Below are 22,964 nucleotides of genomic sequence, written 5' to 3'. Positions count from 1 at the left end.
TGTATCAACATTTTTTTTTTTGATACGCCAAAGTAGGTTTGACGTTTGAATCACTTGTTCACTCGTGACAACAGCATTAAAAAAAATACATTATCTATTAAGTATAACTAGTAGGTTTATGTGATGAAGTAAAATATTATTATTAATGGGTGATTGTTATTACATATAATGTCATATGGAGTTCAACTTTCAACAAAATAGATCTACAGTATATCTTTGGATCTAAATTTACAGTCAAAATTTCAATTGGATTTCGTTATTGTAAGATTATTATTAATTTTATAAAAATATAAGAACACTTGAAATTAATTATCATTCAAAAGAATAATGGCACTGGTTTGTAATTAGACCCTCACCAAAATTGTGGTGTTGATATTTTATGCAAAAACAGGGTCCATCATTCTTATAATGAAGTAGAAAGTACAATAGACAAGTCATTGGAACTATTCCAGAAAGTTTCGTGGGGTTTGACCTGCTTCTTTTATATGTATATGCTGCTGTTACACTGAGTTAACATTATATTAGCCGTATATTATATATCAAATTATCAACCCATCTGTATATAAATTCCACTAGTAACTTGTTTCGAGTTACAAATCAGTACTTTAAAATGTATGTAAAATATCAAAGAAGCTCAAAAATGAGATTCCTTACAATCCTATTTGATAAATTTAAGTACCGCCTTAAGAGAATGTACGTGTTCTTGACATCGATTGTATTAATTTGTATTTTTATGCTTAAACGACATTTTAATGATGTGAAAAGTTACGTTGTTTTACCTAATTACGTATCAGCAAAAATGTGTATTTTTAAGTAAGAAGACGATGTACTTTTGTATAAGTCGGAATGAACTTCTGTCTGTCTATCTGTTTGAAAATTCTAACTTTAAATACCGGTACACATAACCATAAAAAGGGAGTTGATACGCATGAGTTTTAGTCATTATAATTCATGAATGCCTATCATAGTATTTTGTCATTATCTTTGAAATGTAAATTGTTTTTGGAAAGTCATGATTGATTGCACGTAGAAACTTGTTTTCCATCATAAAGAGTGTAAATAATGGTTTAACACATTGGGGAAGATGGTTGTTAAAAAAAACTGCCGCCGAAGTTTAAGCTGTTTTCTCAAATATATAGATGCGCTGAATGAATGAAAATTTAGTGCACGTGGAAGAGCATGAACTATTGTTCTTTATTCACGGAGGTAAAGTCAAAGACTTTTGTTTAATAAATAAAGGACGAAAAGCAGTTAGTATTCCGCTATTGGTGACTTGACTTTATTAAAAAATTAAGTCTGAAAAACTTTTTTTTTAAAAGAAATATGAAGATTCTACGTTGTAATTCTTGTTTAAAGATACCTTTTGTTTCTTTGAATCATGTATATTTACTCTACGGCACGGTAACAACTCTTCTTCTTTCTAACGTGTTAGCTCATTAGAAGCGAGGCTGGACCCACATACCTGTAATGTAAAGGTGGAAGCCGATATGTATCGGGCAAATTGCCCGCAAAACCTTGTGTTTCTTCAATTCGTATGAACAGTTATTCCGGGCCCACGAAGCCTGTCTAACATGTATTTATCGGTCTTTTGATATCGAGCTCACAAGACGACATTCATTAAATAAAGGACGCACAATTGGTAAATTGGCAAGTATTCAGTTTATTGGATTTTGCTTTGTATCTCTGACTATCAACATTGAATACGTCACTTCGTGTCACAATTTACTGCGCATGCGCTATTGTGCCAGAATATCGATAACAGCAGGATGACTGGAAGAGAAAATGTGGCAAACGGTTCCCAGTGTGTGTTTGCTACAGATCGTCATTGGATACAAGATATTGCGTAAATATAAGGTCAGTGTGCCATTTATGTCGGTTTAAACAGTAATACATATATTCGTGTATACGTTTAACATAGGAATATAATTAATTTCAGCACTAACTCGAACTGTTCCTGTCATCATAATCTAACTATTGTTTGTCTTTCTTGTTCGTCTTATGAGACAAAATCTATAACTTTTGCTGAAATGGCATCAGATCGTTTGCTCAGGTGATTGCGTCCCATTATTGAACAGCTAGTGTTGCCATGGAAAATGGCTTGGTAAACGCGCAATTCTAAGAAGCCTAATGGATTGTACTTGTACTTGCACGGAAACAGAGGGAATCTAAACACACCAAACCAACGTAGTAATTTCTAACGATGTTTATTTCTCTCAGCAAGTGTGCAAAACATTTCTTTCTCTCTACATAATACCTGTATGTTTTATATTGCAGAAAACGAAAACGTGAGCGTCTTCGGTTATTTGCTTTTGTGAATTATATCAATGCTACTGAATGACTAATATATACGTGACCTACAAACGGTACAACATTACATAATGTTATATATACATAATATAATAGTTAATATAATATTAATTAATGCACCATTAGTGATCTTAACGTTTTTATTCTCTTTATTTTCCGCTTACTAAACATATATGGGTTATTCACGTTCTTATTCTCTGTATTTTCCGATAACTAAATATACATTGGATCTTCACGTTTTTATTCTCTGTATTTTCCAGTTATTAAACATACATGAGATCTTCACGTTTTTATTCTCTGTATTTTCCGCTTATTAAACATACAGGGGATCTTCACGTTGTTGTTCTCTGTATTTTCCGCTTACTTAAACATACATGGGTTATTCACGTTGTTGTTCTCTGAATTTTCCGCTTATTTAAACATACATGGGATATTCACGTTTTTATTCTCAGTATTTTCCGCTTAATTGAACATACGTGAGCTATTCACGTTTTTATTCTCTGTATAAGCCGTTTATTAAAAACACATGGCTTATTCACGTTCTTATTCTCTGTATTTTCCGCTAACTAAACATACATGGGATCTTTACGTTTTTATCATCTGTATATTCCGCTTATAAAACATAATGGGGTATTTACGTTTTATTCTCTGTATTTACCGCTTACTTAACATGCATGGGGTCATCACGTTTTTATTCTCTGTATTATTCGCTCACTAAACATGCATGGGATCTTCACGTTTTTATTCTCTGTATTTTCCCCTTAATAAACATACATGGATCTTCATGTTTTTATTCTCGGTATTTTCCGCTTACTAAACATACATGGGATCTTCACGTTTTTATTCTATGTACTTTCCGCTTACTAAAAATACATGAGATATTCACGTTTTTATTCTCTGTATTTTCCACTAACTAAACATACATGGGATCTTCACGTTTTTATTCTCTGTATTTTCCGCTGAATAAAAATACATGGATCTTCACGTTTTTATTCTCTGTATTTTCCGCTTACTAAACATACATGGGATATTCACGTTTTTATTTTCTGTATTTTCTGCTAACTTAACAACATACATGTGATCTTCACGTTTTTATTCTCTGTATTTTCCGCTTACTAAACATAAATGGGATATTCACGTTTATATTCTTTGTGTTGTCCTCTTACAAAACATACATGTGATATTCACGTTTTTATTCTCTGTATTTTCCGCTTACTAAACATAAACGGGATATTCACGTTTATATTCTTTGTGGTGTCCGCTTACTAAACATACATGTGATCTTCACGTTTTTATTCTCTGTATTTTCCGCTTACTAAACATAAATGGGATATTCACGTTTATATTCTTTGTGTTGTCCGCTTACTGTACATGTGGATGCAAAACCGTCGTAACTTCCTTATTAACTATATTAAAAAGAAATATAATAATTATGTATGCATTTTCGAATCTACACTTAATTAGTCGAATACATGTTCTCTAAAAAATAAAGAGGCAGATGCAATAAAAGGTTACAGACCGTGACTTCGAGCATCTGTTATATTTCACTTGATGTCTCTTTATCCGGTTGTATATTCAGTATTTATATTTTACATTTCTTTGTATGAGATCACAATTAGCAGACAAAATAATCATTCTTTTCAAATATAACGTACATTACCTCGGTCATTCACGGGGAAAATGTATTTGTATTCTTGAACATCACAATTTATCACATGCTCTTATCACATGTATTTAATTTGTATTGCAAAATATACTACGGTTGTTGGCGTCGCACTGGAGTGCGGCGACTAGTATGCAATGCGTTGGTTTTTTCGCTTTATGGGAGGAGAAGTTATTTTACGGATCAATGTATATATTTTTGTTTAAAGAATATCTTGCATAGTGGTTATTTTTTGTGCACATTAGTGTAAATAAGTACTGCATTTGTGCCTATTACATTTATTACAACATTTATTGCCAATAATGCCAAGCTAATTGTTTTAATTAATAACTGATCACAGGGGAAAGATCACAGGGACTGGGCAAATACGCGAAACTTTCTGGTTTTGTATAAAGACAAAACGTAATCAAAATATATTCATTTTGTGGTTTTTCTAACAATAGCGCCGACTTTTGCTGTTCGAGTTTTGGTTAACGCGTATTTTCTTCAATTTTACAAGACGACAGCGATTACACGGTTTATTGCTTTACTGATAACCGTTACACTACAGTCACATATTAAGGCAGTAGGTGCCTAGTGGGTCCGGAATAGTCGGTCGATATCGCCGTATTCGAAAAGCGTTTCGGCTATAAGCGATATCTACGGTAAAGTCCGGAAATTATACTAAATACACGAAATAGATTTGTATTTTTTTTATTTAAGAGTTAAATTTGCTTATCTCTTTGAGATTTAATAACTATGCAATACAAATATAAGTTAAATTAATTCGTTTCATACAACATTTGTGTTCATGACGTCACGGTTGTTGATATATTCTTAGTGAAATGAAAGTGCGAAATAAAAACGAGCGATTTGCAAAATCGAAAAAGAAGCAAACACCGATCGACAACGTTGTGTTCGATAACAATTATTAATCTATTCGCATTTGCTAAATGGCATGAAAAGAGTAAGCAGAAGTAGTGGAGGATGGAAGAAGATTGATTGACTCGTTGAGCTGGAGGTTTTGCTAAACAAATTACAGTATGGTCAGTTTTGTAATCGGTGTCCCATTCCTTTGACAATATATAACATTGTTGGCGAACTACAAAATGACCTCAGTGGTTATTTGTACGTTGTTTGTAAAAACCCTGACTATAGAGAAGTTAACCGTGTTGCTTATGGAAAGCAGCACCATCTCAAGATCAGGGAAATGCCATGCTTTGACGTAAATACCAAGCTTGGAACAGGTATGAATGTCTTCATTTTTCAACCTGCCATTTCTATCAATGTGTAATCATTGTACAATTGCCATTGATCTTTGAACTTCTTACACATTTTCAGACCCCTTAACATTCCAAGTGTCATTTCCAGTGAATATGTGTTTATCATGTAATATATAAGCAAACATTCCGGTGTCCATCATATTCAGTTTTCAAATTTAGTTTCGCATTTATGTTGTTAAATCCAATTGATTGCTCATTCATGTTATTTAATAATGATTATGTAGTGATGATACGAATTGATTCTATGAAAATACATTGTGACGTCATTATTAAGTAACTACGGCCTTATTTCGTTTTAATGTTCTTATCATTTTAAATTCTCTTTTCAGCAATGGAAGTCAGTTTGGGCAGGCCGGTGAAGGTAAATAATTTCCTAACCACTCTAAACATAACGCTTATTGCAAATCTTAAGACGATGGAGGCTCGTGCTGGGGAAGCCATCAAGAAAATCTCAACTGCGTCGTCTAACAAGGCTGCCATTGATGATTATGAGAAAGAAATGGAGTAAGTGTAAAAACTAACTTTTAATACAATGTTATTGACTATTCTGGTGCCAAATTTTAGTATTTTTTCTCATCAACTGTCTTCTTATTTCCTATTCCGGATGAACATGTAACAATTTGTTCATAGTTTGGTAAAATTACATTTTTTTTTTAAAGATTTTTGGTTAGAACCCCAGGGCAGACACATTATTAAAAATATTTGTGATTGTTATTATAAATATTAAAAGCTATTCCAAATATTACAGTTTTTTAAATAAATTCATTACTTTTAGTAATAAATCTTATGAAGGAGCATAGGTATATTAAAATTCTGAGCTATTCATATAAATGGTGAATTCGTTTCATAAGCGATAATTTGAATTCAACGACTTGTCAATATGTAATGTGCTTGTTGTGCTGAAAATTGATTTTTCTCATAACCAACGATCATATAAGGCGTCAGAATGAAACTTAAAGGGGAATTATAAAATTCATGAAATAAGCATTGTGTGAATTTAATTTTGTATTTCAGTTCGAGGTACAGTAATGCCTGATATTACTCAGATTGCTGCTGTGCATTTGAAGACTGGTTTTAAGTTCTTGACATATGTGAAGACAACAGTGCCAATTTCTCCAGAAGCTCAGAAAGTGATTGGCATCTCTGTTGATAATCATTGCATAATGCGTGTAAATGGTGGACGTGTTGATAGTTTATCAATAAAAACTTCTCTACATGATTGTATGATGTGTCTTGCAAAGTTTCCCAGAGCCATTTTTGTTGCTCATAATAAGCGCAGGTTTGATTTTTCCGGTTTTGGTTAGTGCATTGCTGAACACACACTGTTTTGAAACGTTTTGTAGTTGTGTAAGCAGTCTTGTTGACTCTTTGCCGGTTTTCAAATATCGTATCCTGGACAGTCACACAAACAGGAAGATCTAGTGAACGGTTTCTCCAGGCAACCTGCAACGCCCACCGTGCTCCTGGTGATGTTGAGGCACTGGGATCTTTGCTTAAAACATGTAAAATTACTGACAATATGGCCCACATATTTACTGTTACTGCAATCCATAATTCAGTTTGTTTAAGTCATGAAAAGCCTTCAAGGCAAAGAAAATTAGATTGTTAGACGTGCTATTGCATAGAGAAACTCTAAAGCGACCAACAGCTGAAAACATTGCGGGATATGGACTGGCCTTGTGTCATTTGAAAGCCATATTTTCTAGTTCCGGAGAGGATGACTTTAGGGATACTTTCATTGCTAAAAACAACGAGGGACTACCAAAAGTCACAAACGCAAAAAAAAATATTTTATCTGAAGTGGTCCCTAAAATCGGTCAGTTTTTTAGTGACGAAAAGTGACGGAACGAGATAATATGGCTTTCAAATGACACGCGGCCAGTCAAAATCACGCAATGGCTTTATACTGATACTAAATTATGTACATATAGTTGTCATTAATCTGGCTGTTTTTTTTATTAAAATATAAGTTGTATATTATTGTGCTACACGTTTAAAGAAACATGATAACTTATACATCTTTATGCTACGTAATATTGGGCCAACTTTGACATTTTGTGGTGAACTGCGCCTGTATTCATATGTTGCCTTTTGACTTTAGGTGGCCTTATGATTGTATTATTAGCTCGGCTGTTTTCGGAGAAAACTCCGAGGTATTGTCATAGCCTCTTCGTCGTCCGCCGTCCGACGTCCGCCGTCGTGCTAAAACCTTTACATTGGCTCTAAAATTAGAGTGCTTCCACCTACAACTTTGGTTGTTGGTGTGACTTCTACACGTCACACCCATTTTGGGTCACTAGGTCAAAGGACAAGGTCACTGTGACCTCTAATATAAAACTTGATCTTTGTCTCTAACATCACAGTGCTTCCACCTTCAACTTTGAAACTTCATATGTACATGCACCTTGATGAGTTCTACACGCCACACATATGTTTGGGTCACTAGGTCAAAGGTCAAGATCACTGTGACCTCTTATATAAAACTTTTACTTTGCCTCTAACATCATAGTGCTTCCACCTACAACTTTGAAACTTCATATGTACATGCACCTTGATGAGTGATACATGCCACACCCATTTTTGAGTCACTTGGTCAAAGGTCAAGGTCACTGTGACCTCTAATATAAAACTTTAACTTAGCCTCTAACATCACAGTGCTTCCACCTACAACTTTGAAACTTCATATGTACATGCACCTTGATGAGTTGTACACACCACTCCCATTTTTGGGTCACAAGGTCAAAGGTTAAGGTAACTGTGACCTCTAATATAAAACTTTAACTTTGCCTCTAACATTAAAGTGCTTCCACCTACAACTTTGAAACTTCATTTGTTCTTGTACCTTGATGAGTTCTACACACCACACCCACTTTTTGGTCACCAGGTCAAAGGTCAAGGTCACTGTGACCTCTAATATAAAACTTTAACTTTGCCTCTAACATCACAGTACTTCCACCTACAACTTTGAAACTTCATATGTAGATGCACCTTGATGAGTTCTACACGCCACACCCATTTTGGGTCACTAGGTCAAAGGTCAAGGTCACTGTGACCTCTAAAAAAAAATTCGGAAAAGCTTTCGCAGCCGAGCGTGGCACCCGTTATGCTGTGCTCTTGTTAATGTATTATGATATCAATATTAATTCAAAGTTAGCTAAATTTCTTCACATGTCATGGTTTTTAACTGTAGCTTTTAATAAGCAACAAGAAAACCCCCAAAAAGAAGTGATATACAAATTTATACTTAAATTCATTGCGTGAAAATGAATTGGGGTAGGCATACTCAAAGTAAAATTTCTTGAGATAGGAACGGTAAAACTTCCTGAAATTCATTCCGTGTGTAGAAAATATGTTGTGTTAAATAAATATGTCCAAAATATGCATTTCATCACACTACAAGTGACATAAAACGTAATTAAACTTTATTGTCACTGAACCATTTGTTGTCGTTTTTGCCCTTTTAATCCAGATAAGTGCATATATTATTGGATATTAAAGGCACAATTCTCTTTTAATGACACTTTTTAAATTCTGTTTCTACTAACAAAATCCAGTCGAGTACGTTTATTAAGTTAATTGTCAAAATATATGTATATCCCGTTACAAAAAAACTATATATTTTGGATATAGGGTAAATCCATAGAAAACGCCCAACCGAGTCAAGGGGTATGTGTATTCAACCAAGTATAAACAATTAACCGGCTGGTAAAAAGTTTTAAAATTTTGCAATTAGTTGTGATATACAATTTACTATGTGGAAATTATAACAAAGAGTGTTTCTGGAAAAGTACCCATTAGGCTCCCACGACCTTAATATCTTATTTAGAAGGTGATTTTTCAAGCGGTTCCGTAGTGTAGTGGGTACCCGCTCGCTTCACATGTGAGAGATTCTAGGTTCGAGCCCCAGTAGAATCAAATTATTTTATTTTGTGTTCTACGTTAACTTTTTGTTTTGATGTAGACATTTTAGTTTAGTATTTTAGTAGACATAAATATGCTGTTTTATTGTAACCATTTTTTTATTATGCTCATGAAATATATGTGTGAGTGGTTGGGGGGCGGTTCGTAAACACCTTAAAACCTTCTTTGTTCCACTATCCTAGCATCCACCTAGTTACTAATAAATGCGCTATAGAGCGCGAAGCGCGACACGTATTATTAATTGTAATAATGAGTCTTGATAAAGGAAGCAGCCTCTTATCACTGAGGAGCACCATCACAGAGGTCCAAGTCCCTCGGTTTGTTACCTGTTTATAAATGAGTTGAGCAAATTACATTGTGTCATGTTTATAAATCAATGAAAGGTCTTAGTCCTTATTATATGAGTCAAATATTTTAAACCTTAAGAAACTGTCCATTCGTACAATACAAGATCCAGAGAAAAGGGATCTTCCCAGCCCCCACCTGCTAAGGGTTTTGGATCTAAGACATTTTCTTATGTTGGGTCTCACCTATAGAATTCTCTTCCTATTGATATAAGGAATCTGTCTAGCCTTGCCCAGTTTAAAAAAGCAACTAGGGATCAATATTTTAATTTGTAAAGTTATAACCATCTTTAGTTAAATTTTTACTACATGTTTTGCAATACTGTGATATGATTTCGTAGGTAAATAAATATTGTGCAAAGTTGTCTTGTGTTCCTGCCAGTTTTAAGTAGCATTGTAGTCATTTAAGTCTTTCATCTTAATCTCATTTATTTTAATGAAGAAATTTTATATGTGCTTTTTGCTCCATATCGATCACTTCTTATTTAAGTATAAAATTATTTTTAACCTCTCTACGTCAGACCACTATTGAGGACCACAATGGAAATAAGGGGCGTATTCCCCTTTCTTGTGTTATCCTTGATATTGATGTGACTAATGTGGTACATTATGAGACATTTATTTATTTATTATTTTTATAAATTGTTTATATGTAAACAATATATTTATATTTAAAAATCGATATATTATATTTTAATTGCATTGTTGTTACCATTATTGTAACCATGTTATTTGCACAATATTGAAATAAATCTATCTATCTATCTATCTATCTATCTATCTATCTATCTATCTATCTATCTATCTATCTATCTATCTATCTATCTATCTATCTATCTATCTATCTATCTATCTATCTATCTATCTATCTATCTATCTACAGCACCCCAGTCTCATTACTATCAAGTCCTCCTACAGGTTTTTTTTAAGAAACACATATAGAAGGCCGCAGGCCTACCCGTATCTGGTATGGTATGGTATGGACCCTTTGGTATGGACCTTTAACCCCACTCACTATCCAGCGTTTAAACTTCCGGGCTTACATTTAAACCGACTATTAATAGCTTATTAATATCTTAGTTAGAAGGTGATTTTTCAAGCCGTTCCGTAGTGTAGTGGTTACACGCTCGCTTCACATGTGAGAGGCCCAAGGTTCGAGCCCCAGTAGAATCAAATTATTTTATTTGTGTTCTATGTTAACTTTTTGTTTTGATGTAGACATTTTAGTTTAAATAAATATGCTGTTTTATTGTAACCATTTTTTGTTGTTATTATGCCCATGAAATATATGTGTGAGAGGGGGGGGGGGGTCGTTAACACATTAAAACTTTTACAGTGTTTTCATATCAATGAGTACTCAACCCCTATCGTAAATGAGCAACGTAAGAATAAATTCAGAATCATCTCCCCTTGAAGTTGAGAAAAATATGAAATTACGCTTACACGATGAAGCAGATTTTTTTAAACCTACACAGTTCTGTTCCATTAATTAAAACTGCACACGGATGCCAGTAAAAAAAAGGAAACCAATGTAAATAAAATGAGCTATGAAATATTTGAGGGTTACAACACAAAATCATAGATAATGGTTATTTTGGGGTTATAACACATCATAGATAATGGTTATTTGGGGGTATATAATACACAATCATAGATAATGGTTGTACCAGTATCTTTTTCTATTTTGTAAAAAATAATCGGCCAATATATTAATATTTACAGTAGAAAACAATTCGTTCCATGTAACTTCATTGAGTGCCTTTTACACTGAAATTCCCGACGCCCTTTGATGCTTTGCATCAATACTTATCTTGTTTTATTAACAAATAGGTTGAGAATTACTGTTTCACAAACAATCAGCATGTTGCCGAGTTGAACGAATGCAAATGTCCGTTATTACCTCGTGGGGGTTGGATTAAGAGTTGAACGAATGCAAATGTCCGTTATTACCTCGTGGGGGTTGGATTAAGAGTTGAACGAATGCAAATGTCCGTTATTACCTCGTGGGGGTTGGATTAAGAGTTGAACGAATGCAAATGTCCGTTATTACCTCGTGGGGGTTGGATTAAGAGTTGAACGAATGCAAATGTCCGTTATTACCTCGTGGGGGTTGGATTAAGAGTCTTCTTTTATAAAGAACGTATACTTTGGTTGATCAAACATCTTTAAAATCACGAAAATTGAAATAAATGTTATGTGACTATGCTATTTTATACATTTTACGAGTTGAAATTGTGTCATTGATGTATGTGGTAGTATTGTAAGACAAGGATTGTGTTTTTAGGGCAGAAGATAATATTGTTTCGCAATCATGTCGCACGTTGGTTTATGTACATCGACCCCGTTATAATTGAGCAGTGTCGTGCAAAAATGTGCCTCCTGGATCTGCACAGACTGGCAAAGAGCTACCCTGTCCTCTATGAAGTCATGCAATATTTCATTAGCGGACAGGGTAGCTCCTGATAAGACTGAGCGGATGCGCAGGCTTGTCCGGGGCTTCGCTGGTCGCATTTGACATAGGGTCCATTTTTTAATGACGCGATTTATATGCGTTTCACGCTGCGTGAGTTTCAGTTTATATTACCGGGTTCCTATACGTCGAGTGGTGTCAATAATCGACTTCAATGGTTCTTCCCTTTTATCGACTTTAAAAGGAATTTTCTATAGTACGACATTCAATAAATGCTTTTATCCTAAACAAATATAACCAGACGGCAGTATTGTTCGTTTGGAGTATTTACTTGCCTATTACAGTTGCTGGAAGTTTTATAGTATTCAATATTTATCGATAATATTCTATTTATATACGAATCGATGTTTATGTATGTTCACTGTTGCAGCAGCGCAGTTCTTATTTGTGCGACTCTTTCTACTTAAGTCGATTTTAAAACTGACCAGATATAACTTATTTACGTCATTCCAACCAGTGCTGTTAATAATTAACTGATTTTTTTTCATTAATGGCTGCTGTGATAGCTAATGAACACGCTTTGCTCAGAACAGTTTGGTCTTATTATAGTTACTTGCGGCGTTTTTTTTATCTTGTTTAATAGTATTGTCTTATTCAATTTCAGCTGGAAATACTATGTAACGATGGGTTATATTAATTATTGAATCCGAGCTTCCATCCACTGGTCTGATTTAGTGACGCTATCGATGACGTCATCTTTGATGTTGTTCGTCTGCGGCGCCGTGCTCGCTGGGGTGCTCGGGAGTTTGTTCATCACCATCAGTGTGTCAGTTGACTCCTGGGAAACTGTGACTTATGTTCTGACGTCATTGGCAAAATACTCGGATATAAACGCAAGTTCGGAGTACTTCTGCACTCTGGCGTCGTCCGATGGTGACTTCAGTATTTTACAGCGGAGAACATATGTAGGCTTGTCGAACGGCTCGCAGACGACCCAAGTAGACAAGTTCTTTTTGTTCGATACTTATTATGGCCCGTGGAAAAAATGTGACATGTTGTCAGGTAGGTGTTTTTTCATCTATCACACGGTGTTTGATGCCGAAGAAATTATGCCATGCAATAAGATAAAACCTCATTATTATCATTACAAAAATAGTTAATTTTCGTATTGATTTAACCACAATAAAACCTTTTTAAATTCAACATCATCATCAGCAGCATCATCATCATCATCATCGTCGTCGTCGTTGTCATCATCATTATCATCGTCATTATCATGATAATAAAATAACAATCACATTTGAACAATTGACATACAGTAATGAGAAAAAAGCAAATACATTTATATATGTTATAACGCCGAGAACATTAATACATACTATATTGATGAATAAAATTAAGGTAAATTGTAATATACACGAACGTATATTTTCGCATTCGCGGTTTACAAAATCGTCCTGGGACTATACAAAGATAATGACTTTATTGTTAGTGTCTTTTTGTCATGGCCATATATCCAACTTATACATATCCGACGAATTGAAGACATCATTACCCGGAAGAAAACCCAACCTGACCGGTTGTTGACCTTAAAACAAAGTATGATGCTTCGGGGATTGAACCCGGGTCGATTACGTTAGTGAGAAGCACGTTAACCAACCACTGCGCTAACCTGACAGCCTATGAAGGACAACAATTGCAAACGTGTATATTATGTATTTGTATGGCAGCAAGGCAATCGGTCATACAAGAGTTATTAGCCAATTAAAACATTGGAAACGTTATTTTTAACAAATTTGAAAATTAGAATATGCTTAGAAACTTCATATGCAATTACTGTTCAACACAAACAATAATGTATGCCATGTGGTAATTTTTTCCTGTCAACGTCGTCTAGACGATGCCCGACAACGTATCAAGACATTAACGAAGACGTCAGTGAACCGCTGCTACACGTTCATGACGGAGTACGACGAGGAGTACAGCTTACTACCGGATATGATGAAGAGCGTAGGACGTGAGTAGTGCCACAAAATGTTAATGCATGTGCGTACAGTTTGTGCAGTCCGTACAGGCTAATCAGGGACGACCCTTTCCGCTTTGTAATTTTCGTTGAAAAGAAGATTCTTATTGACGAAAATCCAGTTCAGGCGGAGAGTGACGTTCCTGATATGCCTGTGTGGACGGCACAGGCTAATCTCTGGCGACACTTTACGCACATTTATTGAACACCTTGTTTCTCAGAGCGCGACTCATTAATGTATAATGACGATGTGATTTACCAGGTGTTTTTTTGTAAATTAAAAAACAACAACATCCAAATGTTTCAACCAATACGACTCGAGTTACACTGATCAAGAGGCTAACCCCATACCAAATGGCATGATGGTAATACAATTGCCTGCCCGAACAGCATAACTCCGTTTACCTAAGGCCTCTTGAACAGTTTAACCCGAGTCGTATCGGGTGATTGTGTATACATTTTATATAAAGATAAAACCCGCGATCTCTCGTTCCATATGCGGACTTGATTTTCATGATTCCCCTGCTATTTGTATTTTTAATGTTGTATTTTTTACAACAATAACATTAAATAGTGGCATTATGAGCAAATGGCATTCCGAATAACTCTGTTTTTCTGATCAACACGAAATAAAGTGTATAGAGTGGGAAGAACACAGGATACATTTTAATACACGAGATGTGCCGGAAAGGAGAAAGTTAATCCGGTTTGCCCTTTTGACATTTCATCCTCACCGATTAACTATTTCCAACCAACCATGTATGCTTTATAGGTAAGACCATAAGCGCCACCGAATCATCAGTTTAAGGAGCTATAATGTAATAAGATGTGTATTGGTCTTCTTAACTAGACATAGCTGTGCGAAAATATGGCCGAGAAACTTATGTTGATATCTATGAATATAGAAAATTATGCCTGTATGCTGTTCTAAGAACGTTCCAATCTGTATCGCACAAAAAGCTTAGCATATCGGACGATGATACTTGAGTCAACAACACACCATGGTATGAAGAATTATTTTGCCGCTGTTAATAGTTTAAAGTAAACGAATTTACACTAGTATGGTGTTATATGACCGTGTATCCTTTAACAACAGTATAGTGCTATCAAACCGTGTTGACCGTGTACAATTCACTACGCATGCACAATTTGCATTCCTGGGTTTGCCACTTGACGATGATGATCAATCTACCTGCGTTATATATAGTTAACTGGTAGTTACCTGGTAGACGTACCCAGTAAACTTTTATTACCGAATATACTGAAAATATGAAAACTTTACAACTTTTTCAAGTAATGTAATATACTAGTTGTGATATTTCAATCAATATAAACTAATAATTGTAACAAAATACGCTATTTTAGAACTGTTCTTTTTTCGTCGTTTGTGATTGACGGTCCCAATAGTAGGCCTATAGTGTTAAAACCGTTTATCATGTCACCTTCTACATTATACAAGTGACATATATCGTCTATTATATAACTTCGGCAAATTAATTCTTAAATACTTTAACAAATCACAAGCGATTCAACGTGAAGTGAGCAATGCCTTAGGCCACAATTAAAATATTGTTTGTTTGCCCTTTACCGACCCTAAATTTTACAGGTGGGTAGGTAGGTAGGAAAATTATTTTATTTTATTTGAGAAATTATATTTTTAATACACTAATAGTCTATGAATATTTAAAACACTTTTATTAAAGCACTGTTGCAGTGTACGAAGCCCTATGTAGCTTAACATTATCTTGTTTGCTGTTTCTTGCATATATTAATATCAAATGCATGCTTGTGTGTTATTACATCAAATATTTGTTCATTATAATATGATGTTAATTGCTCAAATGCATTTGTAATTATTTAACAGCCAGACAGCTTTTATTTTTAACTTAAACCTTTCCCTTAAATTGGGCTTAATTAGCATGCAACAAGCATTGAAGAAGTGTAGAAAGACAGCCCAAAGCCTTTAATGGAAAAATTCAGACATGGCGAAAGACCGTCACATTTTACAGGCCAGACTTGCCTACCAGGAGAAACAATTCACAGGCCAGTTGAAATTTTTACAGGCCTCAATTTTAAGTGTTTGACCGGTTAGTGCATAGTCTCAGCATGGAAAAGTAAATTCATAAAAGGGCAAACTGAACATTATTATAAAGCATTATTTCTTCTTGAATGCTCTGAGCTTTTATGAGTACATACGTACAGCTCAGAGGGTCAATAGCTGGGAGTTGTATTATTGCAACTAACATAAGCATGAAAACTTGATTTGAGGAAATAAATTAAGGGTGTTAGTTTCAGTTTGTGGATATACTAACGCTTTAAACATATATACTTGAGTGTTGTCGATGTATTTAGCCAAGAGACATAAATAAATTAAATAAGTTTACCTTTACATATCCATTTCACTAACATGCCATTACAGTAAACTGTTTAGTGTGGCAAACATAATAAAGCAGAATATGCACATGAATCTGATTAAACACAGATCCACTTGCATATAAATCAAATCATGTTTGTCTTTTAATTTGCATTTTCGAAAGATAATCCTGTAACTGTTAGATGTATTTTTCTTTGCGAGTAGACTGCATTCCAATGTTCAAACACTTAATCACTTGTTCTGTGACATTCAGTTCATACATTTCCAAAAAAGAGAGTTTTATTTGTATCTAAAACCTATGCTCCATCGTAGAATGACACGCTCTTTTCATTAATCGATACTAATTATTTGATGTCCGTCGTAAATTCGATAGTCATTTGTCCTCGCTGAGCATCGTTATTTCTTTTAATTGTCTGCCATCTTGGATCACGTTAACAACACGTGTACAACGAACGTAAACTCGTATATGTCCGACTACTTTCGCGAACCAATACTTAAGTATGATGTCGTTCGGCCATTTTCACGGAACACCGCCGATCGCGATGCTGGTTATAGACGCTTGTATTACTGTCTATTCTGGGGCGTATGAAATTCCAACCATCGGAGCGACCTAGATCGGTCAGGGGCGATAATAATAGACAGGGATAGAAATACGCGCATGAATAAATATTGCTTTCGGCTCTTTTATTATCGTCGAAAAAAACGAAAATAAAAAAAATACGTTTTCAGAAATCGCAATAAAAATTTTTGGGTCGGGGGGTAAAAAGTGGGTCGGTCGGTAAAGGGCAAACAAACTCAATTTTAATTTAGGCCTTACGGAAAATAACGATGATTGCCAAAAATAAAAACGATCAAACGTTTGTTTTGACTTAAAAATTAGTTCTGTCTGATACGAAAACCGAAAACAGCGGTAATAGCAAAGACTATTTCCGTATATGTATGTATTTGTGACATACACGCGAGTGGTATACAATTAAAATCTATACTGTATACTGGACTCTCCCATCCTTCTAAATTGGATCAATTAATTTCCAAAATTGGGGATGTATAGTATATTTATTTCTATATTTAGAATATTTCTTACAGAAATTCCTTTCAGCAAACAGCGCAGATCATGATAAGACGCCGCATCTGGGTCTACGCTGTTTGCCAAGGCTTTTTTCTAGACGCTAGGCATAAATGGGTTAAAATCTATACTCTATACTGGTATAATCAAACCAACCGCGGATTGTATATATCGTATATTATGAACAGAGCATGTTAAATGCTGACCAAATGTTACCTATAAACTCTGCAGTCTGCAAGAACGCCATAAATCGTGTGCTATAAATCCTACACAATACAAACTCAATTAACAGATTTCGCAACAATTTGTTGACGTTAATGCGTGTTGTTATTGTATCAATAAACCGACCGCAGACCACATTCATAATTAATAATAATAATAATAATAATAATACCATATTGCTGGTAATCAATATGAAGTAACTGATAATGATATAACCCATACATAAATATTGATTTAGTACAGGGTTAAGTTAAAGTGAGGCAACACGGTCGACCGAGACTGTACTGTTTAATTACAGTAAGGTTTGACAAAACGCTATGTCAAACAAGAGTCAATATTTGGTTTACTATACCTCACAAATAATCCGTAGTTTATTCATTCGTAAAAATACATAAGTAATGAATCAAGTTCGTATTAAATGATGAAATCAGCCTAAGGCAAGTATTCCATCTATCCGCATCCGTATCCGCAAAATCATAATACGGACGCTATATTCCATTTATCCGCATACGTCGAACGTATCACGCTCTAAAAATACATACATTATATGGATACAACTGAAAATTATAATGGAGATAGTTATTATGGAGGGCAAGCGTGAATTTCAGCAGATATAAGGTACAAATCATCATTCTGTCTGTAAACGAATGCAAATGGTAAATAACGGAAACATCTTCTTATCGTGCCTTGGCTATGCTTTTCCAAACAATTGAAGTGAAATCAGAGTCCCGATATGCAGAACTGCGTTGGTTGTATAATTCCGGGTAATTTTTCACGAATTCGATAAGTTTTTCAGTTGATTTTTTAGATGACAGCTTCCCTCATTGTGCTAAATGCCGTCCGTATCTTGTCCGCATCCGCATCAGAATGCTCACATAGCGTTCTTTTGCGGACGCCTATTGCGCGTGCGGATATGCGGATGCGGATGAATGGAATAAGCGCAGTGCATTTCAACTGGTTCTATTTTTTTGCGGATGCGGATATGCGGATGCGGATACGGACAGATGGAATACTAGGCTACTATTCCATCTGTCCGTATCCGCATCCGCATATCAGGCTACTATTCCATCTGTCCGTATGATAGTTGTGAGGAAACAGTTATAATGAGCATTTGCCATGCTCTAAATTAAATATCCATTATATGCATCTTTTGACGATTTAACAACATGAAAATGATAAAGCGTTGCAACGCGAAACGATTAAATAATCTGGAGAGGTATGTTGTTATGTTTGTTATGTTGTTGTAATTATATTTTGGGATGCTACGAGGGTTGCTTACATAAAGTATAAAATACATCACTCATTGTGTCAGCACGTATGGTCGAGTGGTCTAAGCGATTACTTGTATCCCTGAGTCAGTGGTTCGAGCCCAGTTGAGGGTAACTTTTTTCTTTGTTTAATTTTATTCTTGTTTTTTTACTAGGGTTTTTAAGATCAAAATTTGACATTGAACAATATAAAGCATTTAACGACAGACTTCAATTCATGCCAAAATCTGTGAAAAGGCCCCTTTAACTTGAAAAATTAAGAAGATATTTCCATTGGCCATTGTTTTAACTACTCCCTTTGCAAACAAGTGACGAAAACTTCCGTTTATCCCGCAGGAATGCAGAACTCTGCCGCCGCATGTTTCATCGTCAGCGTAACCGCCCTTGTAGCGGCGGCGGCCGTTGGCACGTTTGCCATCATACAGAAGCAGGTATCGGCGTTCATGGTGACAGGGGTTCTCTACTGCATGGCGGGTAGGTGGCGTCATTAATTGTGTTGAGTGCATGTGCTCTTAAAATGTCGTTCCGGGCCAGCGCGCGCAATTCGAACTGCGCCTGTTGACAAATTATGACAAACGTTTGCTGACCAAGACCCTTGAATATATTGTAAACCCTTGTACTTGTATCTCTTATTCTTTTAATTAAGTATATTGTTTACATAAAAATCCGTCTAGTCAAACAGTGTCGTCTTAGGTTAGCCTGTCCAAACTGCAAAAGATAATCTAGGACGATATTTGACGCACACGCTTTATGTCAAGTTTCCCCCATTTTATTGTATGACAGTAAGTACGCTGTGTTGCGAATTAAATGCACGAGTTAAATCTATCGGTTTTATTCTTAATTTTATAAAACATGTTTAGAAAGTATATAGCTAAATCGTTTTAAGAGATTTTTCACATAGGTCAGAGGAATATTGAACCGTTTCTAAACTCTGAATCTGCCCCTGATATGGTCAGACTGGAACACTTATTATTTAAAGTTTGTGTGTATGTTTTTTTCAGGTTTATTTTCAATATTCGGATTGACAATTTTTCAAACGAAGATGTACTATGAAAAATATCAGTGTTATTCATTCGAAAATGATATAAATGTGTTCATTCAACTTCCGGATGTTGCGTGCGCAGCCAGGACTGTTTCGATTGGATGGGCGATTCCATTTTCCTGGGTAGGGGTCGCTATCTGCCTCGTTGCAAGTGGACTGTGGTTTTTCATTACTAGAGCCTTCCGAGTGATTAAATCTTAAACTCTGTTATGTCGACATCTGGGAGGGGATTCTAGTTGATTGCCTTTATACCGTTGTTATGTCGTAGCAAAAACCTATAGAATACATGTATTCTATAGGTCTTTGGTCGTAGTGCACATATGTATGTACATATTTACGATTGTGTTCACTCGTTTTGTACTATCAGTTTTTTCAATCGTTAAAGTTCAAGTATTGACTGAACGGATATTTTTCTACGTCCATTACTGTTTCTTGAAATGTGATTTTTTGCTTTTCCTGCAATATTAGTAATAATCACAGTTGATTTTACTCATGGTCGGCAAAGGCAGAAACACATATTTATGGCAATTTTCTATGCACATATTAACACATTTGTAAGTTTTACTTGGAAACCGATTATATTCAGGAGGCAATATAGATTTTAGCATGAAAGGTGTGGAGGAAAACAGCAATTATATTATTAAGTCTTCATTTCATGAATATACATATGATTAATATAATTATCAGTTCAAATGCAGAAACCGCCACTTGAACACATTGGCTCACATTCACATGTTTTGTTTCGTTCAAACTAATAAAGCCAATCTCTCACCACATACATTCAGAACAATTTCTCGTATGAACTACTAGTTGAAGTTGTTAAATAAAGAGATATTAGGATTATGAGTGTTCATCTATATAAAGCTAAAGTTCTGGAAGAGATAAACGCTTCGAAAGTTTCTGCTTTTGCATAAAGATAATTATATCTTTTCACAAATGTGAAATCGTGTCACCATTTTATATACATATATAGGGATTTGAAAAGCACTTCCTGGGCGAAAGATGATATAAGTTTGTTATGCAAATTGTAATAATAATAATACAATTTGATTTCAACGGATTGGGTCACTGATTGAAAAATGGTGATGTATTTGTTCTCTAAAACCTAACGAATAATGGTGATTGGTTACAAATTAATAATGAGTGTACATAACATATTTGTTTTATACTTATATTTTCGTACATTACACCTTTTGACATTTTCGCATTTATCAAAGATATACCTGTCTATTCATAATACTAATGATCCAGTGCATGCCTGGGCTTCGTGGAACTGGCTCATGAAGTCATTCTTTGGAAACCAATGGCTTATAATTGTGAATCATTATCTAGTATACAGTTGTATTATAACTCAGTTCGATGTAGTATATTGTCTTTTGGGCTTGGCATGAGCATTGGCGATTGTAACGTAATATGCACGTTCCTTTGAGCATTGGCGATTGTAACGTAATATGCACGTTCCTTTTGAATTCTGATTTGCAAGAGTCTTTATGTTCATTATTTATTTATTACTTAAACACGTGATATATCTCCATTAAACTTTATTCATATTTATATTGAATATTATTGCCGTGAGCGTTGTTGACGATTAAAGCAAAAAAAACAACTATTAGTTGTTTTAGTGTTTTAAAGTGTTTGGGAACAATAATACGACTAGGCTGTCTGTGCATCACGAGAACACCAGATGTTTGGATAGAGGCAGATATATCTCTGCAATCATATATTTTATTTAGTTATTACAACAAAGATCACAATATACTAATTAATATTAGTTCAATTCAACTTTAGTAAAAAATATCAACATGTTGCACGTACGGACCCCATAAATATTCTATATCTGCTCTCATAAATTATTATAGGCTGAATACATTTTAGAAATAAAATAGGTCTTCCATGTGAAAAGTAAGAAGGAAGTGGAACGCATCAAAATTCAGTTTTTCGGGTACTTTAAGTTTCGTGTTACCCGCCTTCGCGCAAGTTTCACGGTGTAGTCTCCAACCTTAAAACGTGACAGTGATTTCTTAGTTAACACCAATTATTTTCCTGCACACAGGTTAATGAAATAACAACATTCCATGTCGTTGACTGAAAACATGTCTTCCAGTAAATGAAGATGTATTCAATTGTTAGAGAGTATCTCAATTATCAAGTATGATGTAACCTAAAACCGTCATGAATACTAAAAGCCGTGAGGTCACTTCGTTAACATACAAAACTGTTATCTGTTTACGGACGCGTAATCACACTTCTCCAATGTGCATGCTCTGAAATATATCCGCGGCAGAGTAAAATAATTACTTTTGCAGTTTTGTTGATACGTTTCCGCCAAAAGTGGAAGTCCTGGCTCTATTCCCAAATCATAAAAAGCATAGTATTTCCATAACAAATATAGTTACTGCATAAAATTAACATACGTTTCAACGATTCCTGGTGAGGTTGTATCCATCTTGAAAGTAGTGCCTAGTAACTCAGGTTAGTTGAGAAGAGACAACTGTGTACACAATGACGTCCATCTTTCGCGCAGTCCTTTCTTTTCTTTTTGAGCACCTCTCCACGCACAGTAACCACTTCCCCCACGAATATCACTTGCTGAAGTTAGCAACGTATGAACAACAACAAAAGTAGCGGAGACGCTAAAAAAGTACGCAAATCTTTATGTCCATTGTGTGGGAAAATAACCATTTTAACAGAAATAGTGGTATTTACGCATATTCATTGATAAATAAAATTTCATGTGCGTGAATGAAGATTGAAAAAATGTATTGGTGCATATCATGGTGTGTGCAAGTCTTGCTTTCCAAAAGGCAGAAAGATAGTAGAGGTATTAGTGAACAACTGCACATGGCGTCATCACGTGACACACAAGATGGCGACGTCGGTGCCTTGACACGTATTTTCGCCGTTTTATACCCTTTATAACTTTTATAAGTTTTAAAATGCGCGTACTTTCCAGCCAAAAGTGAATCGCGTTTATTTTGTATTAATATTCGCTCTTTATTTCGTTGTACCGCGTGCTTACTTAAAATATCGTATTTATAACCAATTTTTAATAAAGCTGGTCT

General features: G+C 35.0%; 1 protein-coding gene across 1 annotated transcript; it reads left to right on the top strand.

The window, feature by feature from the left end:
- The first annotated feature begins 1,766 nt into the window (after positions 1-1,766).
- On the top strand, positions 1,767-21,320 carry LOC127868896 (uncharacterized). The gene is made up of 5 exons (XM_052411037.1): positions 1,767-1,854; positions 12,572-12,969; positions 13,805-13,924; positions 19,197-19,334; positions 19,862-21,320. Exons 2-5 carry the CDS (start codon positions 12,654-12,656, stop codon positions 20,101-20,103), a joined length of 816 nt encoding a protein of 271 aa, XP_052266997.1. The 5' UTR covers positions 1,767-1,854; positions 12,572-12,653; the 3' UTR covers positions 20,104-21,320.
- Positions 21,321-22,964: the final 1,644 nt, after the last annotated feature.

The sequence above is a fragment of the Dreissena polymorpha genome, chromosome 2 (genome assembly GCF_020536995.1).
Source record: "Dreissena polymorpha isolate Duluth1 chromosome 2, UMN_Dpol_1.0, whole genome shotgun sequence".
Taxonomy (NCBI): Eukaryota; Metazoa; Mollusca; class Bivalvia; order Myida; family Dreissenidae; genus Dreissena; species Dreissena polymorpha.
This window is presented reverse-complemented; position numbering and strand designations above follow the sequence as displayed.